At 46.9% G+C, this 17266-nt stretch overlaps 1 protein-coding gene across 1 annotated transcript in view; it reads right to left on the bottom strand.

Moving 5' to 3' along the window:
• The window catches only part of CELSR1 (cadherin EGF LAG seven-pass G-type receptor 1), a 160784-nt gene extending 144096 nt beyond the window's left edge, over window positions 1-16688 (bottom strand). The window contains exon 1 of the mRNA XM_062490779.1: window positions 13862-16688. Coding sequence (XP_062346763.1) covers window positions 13862-16544 — 2683 coding nt within the window. The 5' untranslated portion in view covers window positions 16545-16688. The remainder of the gene's footprint in view (window positions 1-13861) is intronic.
• Window positions 16689-17266: the final 578 nt, after the last annotated feature.

Genomic DNA, 17266 nt, shown 5'->3' with positions numbered 1-17266 from the left:
TTTCTTCACACCAAATAAGAACTTTTGTTGTCTGTTTTTTATTGCTAGTTTGGCTGTTTGTCAACTCTCATCCTCCCCTGCATTATCTTCTACTCATTCAATGAACTCAGCTGTTTCTTCGTACTAAGTCAGAAGCTTGTTTTGTTGGGGTTCTTTATTGGCAGATTGGCTTTTCAGAAACTTGGTGCATGAAAACAGCCCAGCACTAGGTCATACAGGTGATGGGAAACAAAGGGCTATAACACCCAGAAGCAAGATTGGTTCATCTTTGCTGCAACTTGCATCCTGTGACATTTGTGAATAACTTCCAGCCCCATTCATGTATCTGCTGAACAACCTTGTTGTGGATTCTTTACCTTTTGATACCAAGATCAGGAGAAGTTAGCAATACTGTTACCAACACACACCAAATAAAAAAGCTTAGGCAATTCAAAGGGATAACTGCTCTCACTAATTTATTAATATGTATGTTTGATTTCTGCAGCAAAAAGAGAACAGGAAATAATTTTTCCACCAGCAAGTGCAATTTTCTATTTAAGGAAGGTTCTCAAGTAAATGCAAAACTATGAAACTTATCCATTTATCAAGCTTTATCTGAAACCCAGCTGCACTTCTTTGGATCCCTTCACAGAGAGATTATCCCAGAAATTTGCTTCCCTGAAGGTTTCAAACTGCTCCTAACATCCCACCTGAATTTATTATGTTCGCTTACACATTTTTTTCTTTAAACTGCCCCACGCTTGTACTTCAGGGATGTAGGTAGCAGTCATAGTCTTATTTCGGTTTTATTTTGCAGTAAGAAGGATGCAATCTTCTAGCATAAATGATACCTCTGGTAAAACAAATTCTCTGTTCCCCAATTTGTCCTCTCTACAATATACATTAGCTTTTCTTGACTAGGAACAATCAGAATTGGAGAGAGATGAGATATTTGCAGTGCCTTGTACAACAGCATGTAATACTTCACTTTATATAATAAACCCATCTCTCACTTATTAAGCCCCTGTGGTGGGAGCCCCGTGCACCACTGCATTTTCTTCTGCTTCCACATATCTGAACCAACTCAAATACATAGACAGTGGGCAGGCAAGAAAATGAAGTCACCCAAATAGTGTAATTTCAGAAAATTGAGTAATTTTCCATTCCAGTATTTGACAAGCACCTTAAGTACTATATAAGCTGATGGAGGGTCCATCTCCAAAGAGAGGGCCTGGCACATCACACCCAGGAAACAATATATTGATTTTTTCAGAGCAGCAGCAGTTTTTCCTCCAAACAAGCAACAACACATGATCCAACCAAAGGAAATGCAAGAGGTGCTGAAATGCTACTACATGGAAGCTAATATGTTCCAAGAGATTTTGTGACTCATAAATTATCATAGAGAAAATTAAATGCTACAGAATATCTAAGAAAGGAAATAGAAAATAAATTAATCAAAATGTCTAGTAAGGAACAGAAACAGTAGTGCTTTCTAAATGTTGGATTATTCATTATTGTGTTTTCCAAAATTATTTTACCCTGAAGTTCTTATGGATCAGCTTCTCATTTGCTGGAGGACCAGCACTCAGCTGCAAGTTCAATACCCCAGCCCATGACCTGACCAACTCTGCAAGGTACCTACACCCAAGGGGCCCTCCCAGGGCACCATGAGGATGGAGCAGGGGTTCAACAGTGAAAACCCATCCCCAGGACAGACCACCAGCTAACTGCCTGCTGACTGCCACAAGTGGGATGTAGGAAGGGATGACACAGGTCACCAAGTGAGAGGTCCAAGAGATCACCAAGGTCAGAGCCTTGGTTTTGATAATCATGGTAGAATAAGAGGGAAAAGTATGTAAAAGAAAAAAAAAAAGCAATGGAAATGCAAATACATGGCTGTGAAATCATCAGACTGAGCTCTCTGTTGAGTGCATGGACAGATTCAGTGACCCTCAGGGAATCTTACCTGCTGAATGAGCCAAGAATACGCCTTGCTGGGTATTAGGCAATGTCATGTAACATGACTACAGCAGTAAACACAAAGGCTCTACAGAGCAAAGAACAACACTGGGAATTTCACAACTGCTGAAATCTCAGCCTGATTTCTCTAAAATTCAGTTTCATCACAGGAACAAAATTTAATTAGGGTTATCTTATCATTAGTCACTTATGTAAGTTCATTGAAATGCCCAAAAATGCACAATATCCAAATTTTATGCAGCACCAAGCCATCCTATATGATCAGTATGGGATGTGTAGAGCTTGAGTAAAGTTGTTTGCCCCATGGGATGCTTTCCAGTCTGAGAAAGCTTTCAAACTGGCCATCAAAGTTGTCACTTTACTTTCACTTTAGGCCTTGAAAAGAGTAATGGAATCTTTTAACAGCAACAGACTGATCAAAGAGACTCACAGCAAAAATCCAGGGAGTCACTGAGACAACCTCAGAGCAGGAGAAACTGTCCTGGAGGACTTGCCCCAGGGGGAAAAAAGGGATGGATACTTAACTGCCAGCAGTGGTGTGAAGAATTTTATCTGATCATCTCAGCTTCAGCCCAGTCTGATGCAGGCTGGCTGAGATAAAGGAGTGAATCAACCATCTCAGGCTAAGAAATCCCCACCACTTGGCAAGGGTTGTATTTTAAAAGCAGATGTACAAAAGTTCATAACACTCACTCATACAAAACAAGCATGTTCATTGCACAGAAGAGAAATAATGTCCTTGTCTCTCAGTTCTCACCTGAGTTTATTGCCATTATTCAGTCATGTCCATCAATGCTATTAGTAGGAAATAGGAATTTCTTAGTTTAAAGCCTCTTAAAGTTGAATAAAGTCCCAGTTATTAGCTGAGCCATAGGGTAACTAAGGCACAAAAGCACAAGTCAATAAAGGCAACTGCACCTTTTCACAAGGGATAGGGAAAAAACACAATCAACATCAATACCCAGATTGGGCCACACAGGTGTTGCTCCCACAGACTGCAAAGACAACAAGCACTGACACTCAGTGTGCAGCACGCCTGGAGCTGGACACAGATATCCCATGACTGCCTGTGCTGGTGACCTCTGTGGGATCACCAGCACCTTATGCTGTGGCTCCCAGGGCTCTGCACAAGGAGAGGGGCAAAGGATTGTGTCTGCAAAACCTCTGGAAGCTGCAACCAGCAGCCATCACTGCTGAAATCTCTAGCCCAGAAGTGCCAGTGGAAGTGCAAGGCCTGCATGGGCAATTCCCTGTTTCACCAGGCATATCTCAGGGGGCATCCCAGGAAGGGGTGGACCCTGCCCCAAGCCCTGCACCACCATACCCTCCTAAGTGATAGCACAGTGGTCAGAAGAGGGTGTAGAGTGGATGAGAAATCTGCCCTGCCTCCCCAAACACAAGAGGGAAGGCAGTGACAAAAGAGGCTGCCACACCATCAGCAAGCCCTGTGCCTGGTGGGCAGCTGCCAGCCAGCTCCCAGTGCCTGATACTGGGCCCAGGACATCCCCAGCATTGCTGGCTGTTATCTCACAGGGCAGTCAATCAGACTGTGCCTGCTGGTTATCCTCATTTTTTACAGCAGGTATTACAAAAGCAGCCCAACAAGGTCTCTGCTGTGCATGGCCCTGTACAAACCTGCAGGAAGCAAACTCCAGAGATGCAGCACCTTGCTGCACAACAGAATAGGGCAAACAGATCCAGTGAGTGCAAAGAGAGAAAGGAGAAAAAAATATGGAAGAAGGAAAGACGAACACCAGCATGAATTGTGTAACAAGCTTTCAGCATCTACCATCCCAGAATATACCCAGGGCTCCCACTCTGCATAACCAGTGCAAACCAGCAGTGTCTGCTGTCAGCAGAGGTGTCAGACTGCCAAACCCAACGAAGAATAATGTCAGGTAGCTTGGTAAGTAGGACCTAAAAGTTAATCTGTCTTACATATCAATCAAAAAATCTCAGAGAAATAAATGTACCCACGTCACTCTGACTTGTACCAAATCCTTCGGCAAACACCCTGCAAAAGCAACCAGAAGGCACCAGCAGGTTCATGAGCTTGAGAAACTGAAGTTAAGACGGGATTTAAACTCACGGGCAATTATCTGCCAGATGGAGAGCTCATCATGCAGTGCACACATCACTAAATTACGCTGTGTCAGTAAGAGGAGGCCAACACCAGAAATACACCTCGTGAGAAGGGAAACTGAGTCAGCCAACAGGATAGTTCAACCCAGCCACTGCTGCCAAGAGCCCTTGACCACATGTGCAGGGCAGCGTTGGCTGTCTCCAGCAGCAGGGAGAACACTGCAGGAACAGCCTGCAGCAACTCGTCCACAAGTAGCAGCAAGTCTATCATCATGGCAAACTGCAGTGAGAAAGAGGATTAAACAGGAGGTGAAGATGGGCTGGACTCTGAATATTTAGCGGCAGTAATTTAAGGCTGAGCCCATGAATTCTTCCAAAACTGACCCTTTAGTCCATCTGGGGGCTGTTCCACATAAAATCAAAATACATTTACAAATAGTTAAAGCCAGGAGGCAAACAAATCACCTCTGATCAACAGGTAAGTACTCCATGGAAATTCCCAAGGTTCTTTTTTGTTTAAGTTCCCAGGTGAGAAGAATTCGGCTCCTGGTTACAACCAGAAGTGACCTAGTCCTGACAATGCCTGAATGGCTTGTGATCCCACTTTTTTTATGGCCTAAACAGCATCCAGCAGCTGAGGGTGAAAGCCAGACTGCCCACACTGCTGCTGAAGCACATGAGCCAGAAAGCCTCCTCTCCTGCCCCCTCCAAGAGTGAGTGTGATCCTGTGGCTTATGGCACTTGCTAAAGAGATGGGAAATGTGAGTCCCACCCTTCCTCGGCTCCTCTTTAATGTACAGCACAGTGAGAGCTCTTAGTCAAGGGCTGGAGCCCAGCCCATCTCTGCCCTGGCTGAGTGTCCCGATCACTATGCTGAGCGAAGTGCCCAAGCTGTAGTGGGATGGCATTTTAAGTATTCCCACTTTACAGGACACTTAACTGCCTAAAACAGAATACAGCTGCAGGGAACAGGCACCCACAAGTGAAATGCTGGAGCACTTTCTGGTTAGATCCAAGTCCTCTTACTAGACCTAAGGTGTGAAAGGTGCCAAACGCCTCTCTCCAGTCACAGAGTGGTGTCCAGAGGTTGCTAAAGCATGAAATGCACTGGTGTAGGACAGCTTTTACATTATTTAAACTAAATGCACACAGCCAAATCAATTTTCAAACTAAAAATCCCAGCTTGGATGTCCAAGGGTCCCCTTCAGAAACACAGCCAGCACGACCACCACTGCAAGCACACAAATAAATGAGAGGCTGAGCTGGTTCCTGGAAAGTTCAAAAGGGCTATGACAGGAATTCAATGCAATAAATGACTTGCTAACATCGGTTTTGAATAGGGTCAATGAGTCTGATCTGTGGCAAGTGAAAGAGCAAACCCAACCAATCCAGCAGATCTTTGTGCCCATGATGTGTGCTCTGGTGGCATGGCAGCTACAGAGATCCACCTTGACTACATTAACAACAAATGGATTGGGATTTCACAGCAAGACAGACTGCTTGGTGCTGGCCATCACAGATTGGAAACTCAAATCTAATAACACAGTCCTTGCTTTACCCCTTTTGGTGGGGTCCAGAACCTTTTGCTTCTTCCTGAAACTGGGACTAGCCCACAGAGTCCACGGCAGGCAGGAGATGCCATGCTGACAGCAGCTGTCAATGAGGGATTTTTCTTTTGCCTTCTTCAAAAAGCACTGAAATATTTTGACCATATGCATAATTTCCAGAATTGCTGGAGACCTGATGGATCATAGCATCTATCACATGTCAGGCAATGGTGTTGAAAACAATTACTTTCCTTTGTATGTGATAAACATAACATGTCTATGTTTATCATGCGGTCCCCTGAGGATTTATTACAGGTTTGCTGTTCCATTTATTTGCTTTTTTTATGCTTGGCAAGGGTAAACACTGGAATAAATAACTGTAACTGTGGTTACAGCTTAGCAGCATTAACAACTTGTTGAAACAAAGTCCAACAGTTTTCCTTTCTCTCCAGCAAATCCCACTTTCCTGTTCAAACGCTTTTTTTTCAAGTGCAGAGATCATCTTTCTGAAGTATTTTAAAATTTTCTTCCTTTGTTGAATGCCAAATCCCCATAAAAGCATACTTTCCCCCTTCCTTCACTCAAACCCTTGACAATATTTAAAGTATATCCTAACACTATTCATGGCAAAACATTTTCCTCTTTGCAAATTACAGGCTCCCCCATCTTTTCTATCTGGTCTGCTAAGCCTGTTACTACAGGTAGTTTGCTGTAACAGAAACAGGTACAATCATCACTCCAAAACAAAACAAACTCTTCCCTTCTGGCACACACATTCAGGGTGGGTTCATCCCACTGAACTTTAGCCACTTAAAAAGGTGATCAGTCCCAGTCAGTCACTGATGTTCCTTCTTTAATCAGTGGGGTGAGATGGGCATTTCCAGTCAACAGCCCTCCTGCTTATCAACCAGTCATGGCTGCAGCCTACATTTGAAGCATTTGAAGAGATACAGAGGATGATCATGGTACCAGATAGAGATCTGACCATAAAAGCCAAGCTGTACCTTTGATAATGCTGTTTTCAATCCAACAAGATCAACATATTGCAATTCATTCTCAAGCAAAGTCTTAAGAATTTAAAAAAAAAAAAAAAGCATTAGGCAAATCTCAACAGATTTCAAACTTTTCCATAAAGATTACATCCTGCCCCTTTTGGAAATTGTATTACTTCTACAAATAGCTCAGTGTTTTTCAACACTGGAAAATGATCTCCATTGGCGGGGGAAATAATAATACTGTCACTTGTCACAGAAATACAAAGTGGCAAAACTGAATTTAGTTAGGTCTCATATGTTCTTTGTTTCAAATGGACAACCAGTGTGAACAAATCTATGAAGAACTGAACTCCTTGTCATCTTGTTATGTACTTTGATTTATGCTATCCTTTGTGCAAGTAGTCTTAAAAAAGGAGCAGACAACAAAAACGCCTATCATTCAGAAAAGACAGTACTACCATGCTTGTTTCTTGAATGGCAAAGTAGATGTCAGAGTAGTTAGGAGTACTGTATTACCTAAAAACATCATAATTCCCACAGAAACCAGGAGAGAAAAACTGTAACATGGAAGATTGCCAAAGACTGTCATTAGATCTGATCTGAGTATCTTCAGCTCTCCTACATTTCCTAAATAGTTTCCATAGATATTTTTGGAAATGCAAGTCAGTAGGCCAAAGGAAGCCAAAAGAGATAGTTGCCCAAACCCCGTAACTTAGGCAACACTGAGGTAAGCAGGTAAGTTGTGTTGTTATCTCAATACTCAAACATAGAAAGCTTGTCCTCATCAACTGATTCTCAAAACCCTGAGGGCTTAAGAAAGAGAGGGTGAAGGAATGGAGAGCATAGATCCTGTGTCTTGACATTTGATCCTTCCCTTACTCATCCTCTATGCATGAGCATTACTACCAGAGTTACCTACACTGCTAAATATTGAGAAGGTACTTGCACACAGGTTTAAAGAGGTTTCTGCTTCACACTTAGCTGTTTCCTGCTCCAACTTTGAGAGCAATAATATTCCCAGGGTGTTCCTATCAATCTCACCTGACCCACGAGGCAATTGAGGGTCCAGTGAAACTGCAGGTCAAACCTGTGCCCAACAATTGCTGTATCCAACACAACCAAATGGATGCGAGCCCAGCTGTGCCAATGTAAACAGCAGCTACACATCTGGCTGAACTGGAACCACCATCCTATGACGCTCTCATCACATGCCCCTGGACCCATGAACTCTGAGCACTGGCCAGCCCAAAGATTGGAAACAATTTGTCAGCTGCAGGGGTGTCTGACAGACCTGCTGCACACTCTGAGGAGGAGGCAGATCATGAGTGAGTCACCCCAAACCCTCAGTGAAGATGCTGGGACATACCAGGAAGGCAAGATGCTCTGACCAGACCGGTTGAAATGTGAGGAAGTCTGGGTTCCTATCCCAGTGTCTGCTAAGAGTCTCTCAGTCACCCTACAGAAGAGCAGTGAGCACACTACCTAATTCACCTAATGTTATACTTTAAAACCTCACATTATGCTCCTCACCCATGGGATGTCAGAAATGCATTTAGTTCCAAGACAGGAATCAGCAATGGACGGGAGTTCCAAGGTGTCAAGTACATACACAGAAGGAAAATGGACATCAGTGAGCAGGTGTAAAATAATAGGCTTTATCAGCAGCCACACATTTCCTCAGATAACACTTGGGATGTTGGAGATAATGAAATATAAAATCCCACTGCTTCACATCACCTACTTTCCCCACCACTACCTCTACTGCAGGTTTACTATCATGTTAACATCAAAACTTAGAAAACTGTTCCTGTATTCTAAACAAAGGTTTCTTTTGCCATTACTTGGACAACAATTCAATGTTTATTCTCTATTTGGCAGTTTGCAGCAGGTTCCACAACCCCAGCCTAAAACAATTCTGAAATGCCTGACCAGAAAAACAGAACAAGAGAGGATTCTTCTGAACTCATGAGTGCAGGTGAGAAGAAAGAATACTTCCATGATGTGCGAGTCAGAAGCAAATCACAGGAGAATACACCAAGGAAACCAATTCTTTACTATACCCTGAGGCTTAAAAAGTAATCAAAAAAAAACCAATCGCTAAACCAATTTTTAAAAATGCTTATTACAACTATCTCCTCATTTGCAAATAATGTGAAAATGAGAGGGGAAAAGTGTTCAAGGCAATCCCATGACCATACTTCTCCACATTTAATTTCTTTCCCATAAGGCTTGTTATCAAATAAAGTCTATTAGATCTTTCTAACTGTCGTATCTCCATTCTCATTCTTCTCATACTTTATCCATGTTACCTTAGCTTCTCTCTTTCCCAGAAATTGCTGAGAAAAGCATCAACATTTTATTTATTGACAGTCGGAAGATACCTTTTGTCTCAGTAAAAAGTTAGTTTTCAGTCAGACTTCCACTAAATATTTTCCCCTCATTACCACAGATGTTTTCCTGTATTTTGAAACAAAAATACACCACTCCTATGAAATCCAGGCATGAAGTGGAAGGAAACCTGTAGGGAACCAACCAGGCAATCACAGCTTTTTATCAGCTGGAACACATCATGCAGCTGAAAATGGAAAGTCACATTCCAGCAGGCTGGAAGGACACACATCTACAATGCACCTTGCTGTAGCATAGATTAGAATATGGAACCTATATGGATGCAATAAAGGATACAGGTAACCACAGCAGATCCAGACCCTAACCTTAACTGATGGTCACTCTTCTTGATTTGCTATTTCAGGAAAATAAATGTAAATATTCAAAGTCACCACTACTAGCTATTATTAACCATCCTTCACTTCAGTCCCACCAAACCCAGCACACAAAGGCTGGGGATACAATCCTGCAGCTTGTGGTATCATGCCATCTTTCTAAATGTGTGCCTCACCATTGCCTCCCAGGTCTTGGCAGCCTCTCTGCTGCTACCTCCTCCCCTTGCTCTGCAGTGGGATGGATGCACGAGGGAAGTGCAAGAGCCCAAGGATGCCATAGAGCAAAAGCCCTGAAGCCACACAACAGGCTCCAACACCTCTCCTGCTCCAAGGAGAGCACCTCCACCCATCCATCTCCATCATCTCCTAACTGTGTAACTCACAGGGATCCCTACACCAGCTGCCTGTAGGAATGCCTCCCTGGAAGGGGGGCCATGGAGAGCAGCTTGGGTGCTAAGTGCCCCTTGCTGTCCCTGGAACGTGTCCTTGGTGGCAGCCAGAGCAGCTGCCCTGTGGACCTGTCCCCAAAGCTCACCAGGTCCCACTGCCCTGCTGCCCAAAGGTGGGGACAGGAGGCTGGGCTGCTCCCTGGTGCTGCCCAGGGCTCCAGCACACATCCTGAGAGGTCACACCATGCTCACCCTCCCTGCCCAGAGTGTCCCTGTACATACAAATATACCTTTCCGCTAGAATTTCCCTTCTCTCTTTAATCTCACATCTTGCCACACATAAGTGACCCCTAATACTTTGTATCTCAGGCGCAGCTGTGACCTCACCTTTCTCAGAAGGGCTGCACCAAAGTACTGCATCACCTGCATTTGTATGGAGAAGGCACAGACCTGGACATTCAGCATCATTAGCAATAAGGACTTTTAAATTACAATATTAATGAAGATTCTGTACAAGCTCTGCATAAAAATTCCCAAAGTTGATTGTAACACAAACGATCTCTATGTGAATTTCTATTTGCTGATAGTCAATAACCTCACTGAATGCCAGTGGATATTTAAAGCTAAATAAATGCAAAAGACGATACTTGAGGTTTCATAGTCCTCAAAAATGCTTGGGCATCTATCCCTCACTGCCTGAGGTGCAACACCTGCCCAGAATTGTATATTCTACGTAGCAAAACGATATTTTACATTTATCTGGACCACTCAAAAGCTGTGGCATCCAGGCAGTATGAGTTTTGTCTGCACTGCTGATTTAGGCTGGGTTCCCAGAGGAGCTTGCACACTTATCTATTGTGTCCCACCGAGCTGTCATTGATGATAAGTGGGACTACTGGTGGCAACACAGCCAAGCAGGTGCCAGCAGTGTTTGCAATGTGATACCCAGGCAAACTTGAGTAACATTTGTGCAAAGCTGATGCTCCCACCAGCCTTTCCCCCCACCGACCCAGCAAGAACTGCAATATAATGTGTAACAAGTAAACACAATGTGACTTCAGCAATGTTTAACTCATTTTTTCATCAAATAAATCCCAATTCAACATTATCATGAACAGTACTGCAGACAAAAAGTAATCATATTTAACCATCCTGTCGATTTAAGCTGTGACCACCTGTTTTAGGAGGTCAGAGTAAAATCCTGCCCCTCCTGGAAAGCAGGCACAGGATTTCACTAGAGTCCAGATTTCACCCCAGTTGTTGAAACAACAGCACGATGTGCAGACATGGGAATATAAAGCCAAAGCTCTGCCTTTCTGTAGGAAAACCTTGCAGGTACAGTAGAAAAAGGAGAAAGTGCCTTTTTAAGTGACCCCTGGAGCACTCCTGGAAGAGCTGCATGCAAAAGGGGTCCAGTTTGTTCACTCAGACAGCTCTGTCGAGCAGGTACAGGGGCACCCAGAGAGATTCACTTCAAAAGGGACAGACTTCAAAAGCTCCTTCCCAACCCAAAGCAAAATGCTAATATCCATACCACCCACATTCCCCCCTCCTGTGCCTGGGCTGGTTCCTGGCTGGCTGTGGGGGCACAGCCCACAGGTAGCCCACAGGTAGCCCACAGGTAGCCCACAGGTAGCCCGGCACCCAGGCAAGGGCACAGCTCTGAGCCTGCCCCAGCTGCTCACCGCCCCACAGAGCTTCTGACAATGCTGACACAAAACTTCTGACAGCTTCATGAAGCCTATTAGCTCCATTTGCTCGGTCTTGACGATTCTTAAATTTTGTTTATAAGCAGAAGGCAAGAATTACCATGCTTATTTGAATAATGCTCAAGTCAAATGAAAGAGTGCTGCATTTAGCCACGTATCAGCGTCTCAAAGCAACTCAGTGGAGTAGCAGGACTCCTCGCTAGCACTGCACACACAGCACAACACATCACTAGATAGAAATATGATTTTTATAGCACCACTGTTGTTTCCGACTCATATAGAGATCAAATCTCCCAAGTTCATAAAGAGTTCCAGTCCTTCCCTGACCTCCGAGCAGCTGTGAGTAGAGGAGGACTGTGTTTGTCTAGGTAGAGAGGTTAATGGCTGTTCCATAAACAGGTTTTTTCCACTTAACTGGCAGGTCATTTTAGCAGATGATTTGCAGGTGTTACGCAATTCTTAGAGATAACCCCGCCGAGTACTTCTGTCTGAGCTTTTTCTCTGTCTCTTTTCTTTTTTGAACTGTATCAGATAAATCAGACACACCAGGCAGGTGAGACTTTCATGGACTAATCACACGACAAACTGCCCTTCCAATTTCCACACAGTGAACTCCTCCAAATAAATGTCAAATGTACTTCAGTGCTTGATAAAATTATCTTAAAACTCTAGCCATTAAAAACCTTAACATTTCAAGTATCTCAAGACAGAAGCAGGCAGTCCATTCTGATGAACACCACAGCAGAGTTTCAAAGTTCACACCTTCACAAAATGTGAAAATGATGCTGAAATAATCAATCTCCCACTTAAGAAAAGGTCTTCAGTCCTACCTGAGACTTCACCCACTTAAACCCTGTAAATCATTATACTGAGAAAGGAATCGAATCGTTCCTATCAGCTATTTTTCTGCACTGAACACTCTTCATCTAGTCTAACAACTTTTCCAAGCTCTGTGCTTCAAGATGAGTGCTTATCTTCTGCTACCAGATAAAGAGCTACTGGTTCAAACAGACAGCGACTATGCAATCATCTGCACCTTAATCCAAATGTTTTTCTTTAGGGTCACAAGCACACTGTCTGTTTTTCCTGCTAGTTCTCACAGGACATGGAAACAGCATTTACCCTACCACATAAGCTGCACCCCAGCATTTTGGAAGAACCAGGAGTGGCTTTTCAGGAGATACACTGCAGCAAAATCAGTCAGCTCAGTTAATTTTCACTTTTCTGAAGCAAAAAAGAACCTCAAGTATGCAAAGACAAGGAAGAGAGTGGCTCACTTTCCCGAGGCCTTGCTGCACACTGTGGCCACTTTTACAGGAAAACAATTGCTGCCGGGATTATGCCACAGTTTGATTATTATTTTTCTAATAATCTCCCCAAGTGTGATTTTGCATACCTAGTACTTGGAGCTTTTTTCTTTTTTACAAAAGTAATACTAATCTTAGTTTCAGTTTGCAGAGAGAGGCAGCAAGGACAGTATCTGGCTAAACCTTTGAAAGTCAACAAAAGTATGGGATCGGATCCACATTAAACTTTATAGAGTGGCACCTGCAGAGGAAATTACTCATTGCATGATTGATGTCACAATTAGAGGCATAAAAAGTAATTCCATGATAAACAAGCAACTGAGCAGAAAAAATAATAATATCCTAAGAGTGTGTTTGTGCTCAAATAAAAGTACATCTTGCCAATTTGAAACACACAAGAGACACAAGCTCTCCAATGAAGTTAATGGCACAGTATCCCTCCCTCTCTCTTTTTCTCTCTCTCCCCCTAGCAGCCTTGATTTGGGGGCTACATTTGGCCAGCATCTGCCCCTAGTGCCACTAAAGCAACTCCAGGGCCATTAGCCATGTCACACAGCTACCACACAGCCACAACTCATGGCTTTCAGAGCTGCCATCTCCCACAGGACTGCAGGTCAGCGATGCAAACACCATGCAGCACATCCACCCGGGCCACACCAGCTCTGGGCTGAGGTCTAAGAAACTACCAGCCAAACCTCTGGGGACACAGGAGGGAGTAAACATGTTTTGTTGCTGAAAAAGTAGAGATAACAAATTTCAACTTTTTTTTTTTTTTTTTAGAGAGAAATAAAGAAGGAGGGGAGACCATTACAGATACACGTGCATTCCAACATCATTTACTACCTTTAGAACCACATCAGAAAAGCTCCAGCCAAGGTACCACCTCAGCTGAGGGAGTATGCTCCCTTCCATGCACCCTCATATTTATTTATCCTTGTGATCCACATTTACTAAATAAGTTCAAAGCACCACTTCAATCCACGGCATATAGGCTTTATACATTTTTGTGGTTCCTCTCCAAAAAATTCACAGATAAATTGCTGCTTCAGGAAACCAAGAGCTACACTTTAAACTGCAAGCGTGCTATTTCTGCCCGTGCCCCCATACTGGTGTACAAACAGAATCATGCACTCAAACACTTGCTTACCTGAGACTGATACTTTCATAAGGGCTTCCAGGGGTCTGTTGTTGTCCAGATCACGACTGAGTTTGAGTTCCCCAGTGGCAGAGTCCAAAAGGAGCAAGCTTAACTCGTTGCCTTGGACAAAAGTGTAGGCCAGGCTATCAGACACATCAGGATCGTGAGCTGGGATCTTGCCAATCACGCCAGAGGGAAAGCTGTTGGACTTGTTGGTCACGTAGTTATTGAAGAGGATCTGGAAGTCCTGCAGCACGGGTGGATTATCGTTCTGGTCCAGGAGGCGGATGTGCACAGTTGCTCGGCTCACAAGAGGGGCTGAAGTGGCCTGCACCACAATAACATACTCCGTGCGGCTCTCATAATCCAGGTCCATCAGGGCTGTGAGGTCTCCATTGAGCAAGTCGAGTTGGAAGACCTCAGGGATGTTCCCCTCTACAATCTGGTACATGATCTGTGCATTGGTCCCCTCGTCGGGATCAGCTGCACTGATCCGTGCCACAATAGAGCCCACGGGGCTGTTCTCCTCCACGAAGATATCAAATTCATCCTTCTCAAAGACAGGGGGGTTGTCATTAATGTCCAGCACAGTCACCTGGATATCCACAGAGGCTTTCAGTGGCGGGCTGCCCCTGTCCACAGCAAAGGCTCGCAGGCTGTAGACAGCCACGTTCTCGCGGTCCAGCTTGCGCAGTGTGCGTATCACTCCAGAAGTGGGTTCAATGTAGAAGTCTCCATCTCCATCATCACCACCTTGGAACGTGTAGAGGAGACGGCCATTGAGGCCTGAGTCACGGTCAGTGGCAGACAGCTGCAGGACACTGGTGGAGAGTGGCACATCCTCAAACACTGAGCCCTGGTAGCGGTCGCGCAGGAAGCGGGGTGCATTGTCATTGGCATCCAGGATGAGAATCTCAACATACGTGGTGTCCGATTTCTGGGGGATACCATTGTCATGGGCTGTAATGGCCAACGTGTAGGAGGCCTGGTCCTCATAGTCCAGCTCCATCAGGGTGGTGATGGTGCCTGTATCAGGGTCAATGCGGAACTGGGGGATATTATCGTCCAAAATATAAGTGATTCTTGCGTTCTCCCCCGTGTCTTCATCAGTGGCACTGATGGTGACAATAGAGGTGCCGATGGGCTTGTCCTCACTGACACTCACTGTGTAGTGGGAGCTCTGGAAGACTGGGCGGTGAGTGTTGGCATCTGTGACATTGATGAAGACCTGGACGGTGTCAAAGCGAGTGCCATCAGAGGCAGTGACTGTGAGCACATACTGCCTCTCTTGCTTGTAATCCAGGGGCAAGGCCAGTGTGATCAGCCCTCCTCCACTCTGACTGGTGATGGCAAAACGGTTCCTGGTGTTGCCACTGGTAATCTGGTAAGTCACAACACTGTTAACGTCCCTGTCCACTGCTGTCAGGGTCAGGACACTGCTGCCCACAGCTGCATCCTCGTTCAGTCTGAGGTGATACACCTTCTCTGTGAAGGTGGGGTTGTTGTCGTTCACGTCCAGGACAGTGATGGACACGCTGGCTGAGGAGGTCATGACCGGCACACCATGGTCCCTGGCCTCCACCCCAAAATGATAGTTTTCCACAGTCTCTCGGTCCAGCTCCGCAGCCACAGTGATCCACCCTGTGCTGTTGTTGATTTGAAAAGGGAACCCAGAGTCACCTGCCACAGGGGCACCTCCAGCGGATGGTGCCATCTCTATGAGTTTGTACTCCAGGCGGGCATTCTCTCCAGAGTCAGCATCCACAGCCTGGATATGCAGCACTGAGTAGCCCAGAGGGACATTCTCCAGCACTGTGGCCTGGAAGGGAGTGCTCACAAAGATGGGGGCATTGTCATTCACATCCACAACCTGCACCGACACCATACCACTGGAGTTGATCAAAGGAGGCCTGCCCCCATCCTGGGCTTTGATCCGCAGTGTGTACTCCCGAATAGTCTCATAATCCAGAGGGTTAATTAGGTCAATGGCACCAGAGAAAGAGTGAATGTAGAACTGGCCTTTTAGGTTGCCACTCACAATGCTGTAGTGCACCTGGGCATTACTGCCCCGGTCCTGATCTGTGGCCTGTACCTGCAGTATCTGGCTGTTCACTGGGGCATCCTCTGGCACCTGGACCAGGTATCGCTTTTCACTGAACTGAGGGTAGTTGTCATTCTCATCCTCTACAGTGATGTGCACCATAGCTGTGGCACTGCGTGGTCCTGGATCCTTGCCCTGGTCATTGGCTTCCACCACCAGGTGGTACTCAGAGACCTCCTCACGGTCCACGGAGGCTCGGGTCCTCACAACCCCGGAACGTGGGTCGATCTCAAAGACTCCGTCACCAGCTCCCGGCTCCAGCAGGCGGTAAAGCATGTTGGCATTGGCTGGGGCATCACCATCGGTGGCACGGATGGTCAGTACCTCATAACCCACCTCCAGGTTCTCCCGGATGCTCTCCCGGTACTCGGGCTGCTCAAACACTGGCTCGTGGTCATTGGTGTCACTCACGGTCACCGTCAGATAGGTGGTGGCCGAGCGGCGGCGTGGGGACCCATGGTCGGAGGCGGTAACCTTAAGCACGTGGGTGTCCTTCGTCTCCCGGTCAAGGCTGCGGGCAGTGACCACGCTGCCCGTCTCGGCGTCGATGGTGAAGTAGTCATTGGAGCGCTCGTCAAAGAGCGCCTCCATGGAGTACGCCAGCCGGCCGGCTTCACCCTCGTCAGGGTCCTGGGCCCGCAGCACGATGACCGCCGTACCGGCCGGTTCGTTCTCGGGGATGGAGACCTGGTAGCTGGGCAGCTGGAACTGCGGGGGGCTGTTGAGGCTCCGCACCCGCCGCGCTCCCCGCCGCCCGCCGCCCTCCCCGCCCGGCGGGGCGCAGCCAGCAGCGGCGGCTCCGCGGGGCTCGGCGGCCGCTCGGTGCCGGGCGCGCCGCGGGCAGGGGCTGCCCCCGCGGGGCCCGCGGGGCTCGGCGGGCGGAGCGCGGCGCGGCGCGGTCCCCGCAGCCTTCAGGCGCCCGGCGGGCGGCAGCGCCGGCGGCTCGGCGGCGGGGCGCGCCGCGGGCCCCGCGGGCAGGTGGAGGAGCGCGGCGGAGCGGGGCGGCCGCGGGTCCCCGCCGCCTGCCGACGCCAGGGCGCAGATCAGCGCGGCCCAGGACACGCAGGCGGCGGCGGACAGCAGCCGCGGCATCTCCGGAGCTCAGCGGGCAGCGGGGCCGGGCAGCGGGCTGCCGCACAATCCATCCACCCGCCGGGCTGCTCGCCCGCCCGCATCCATCAGCCGCCGGCCCGCCTCCCCCCGCCGCCCTCTCCTCCCGGGCTCCGCCGGCCCCGAGCCCCGCGCCCCGTCCCGGTCCGCGGGCAGCGGGCTGGAGAGCTCCAACTTTTCCACCTTAAACTTTGAAGTGAGTT

This window comes from Cinclus cinclus, chromosome 4 (assembly GCF_963662255.1).
Source record: "Cinclus cinclus chromosome 4, bCinCin1.1, whole genome shotgun sequence".
Classification (NCBI taxonomy): Eukaryota; Metazoa; Chordata; class Aves; order Passeriformes; family Cinclidae; genus Cinclus; species Cinclus cinclus.
This window is presented reverse-complemented; position numbering and strand designations above follow the sequence as displayed.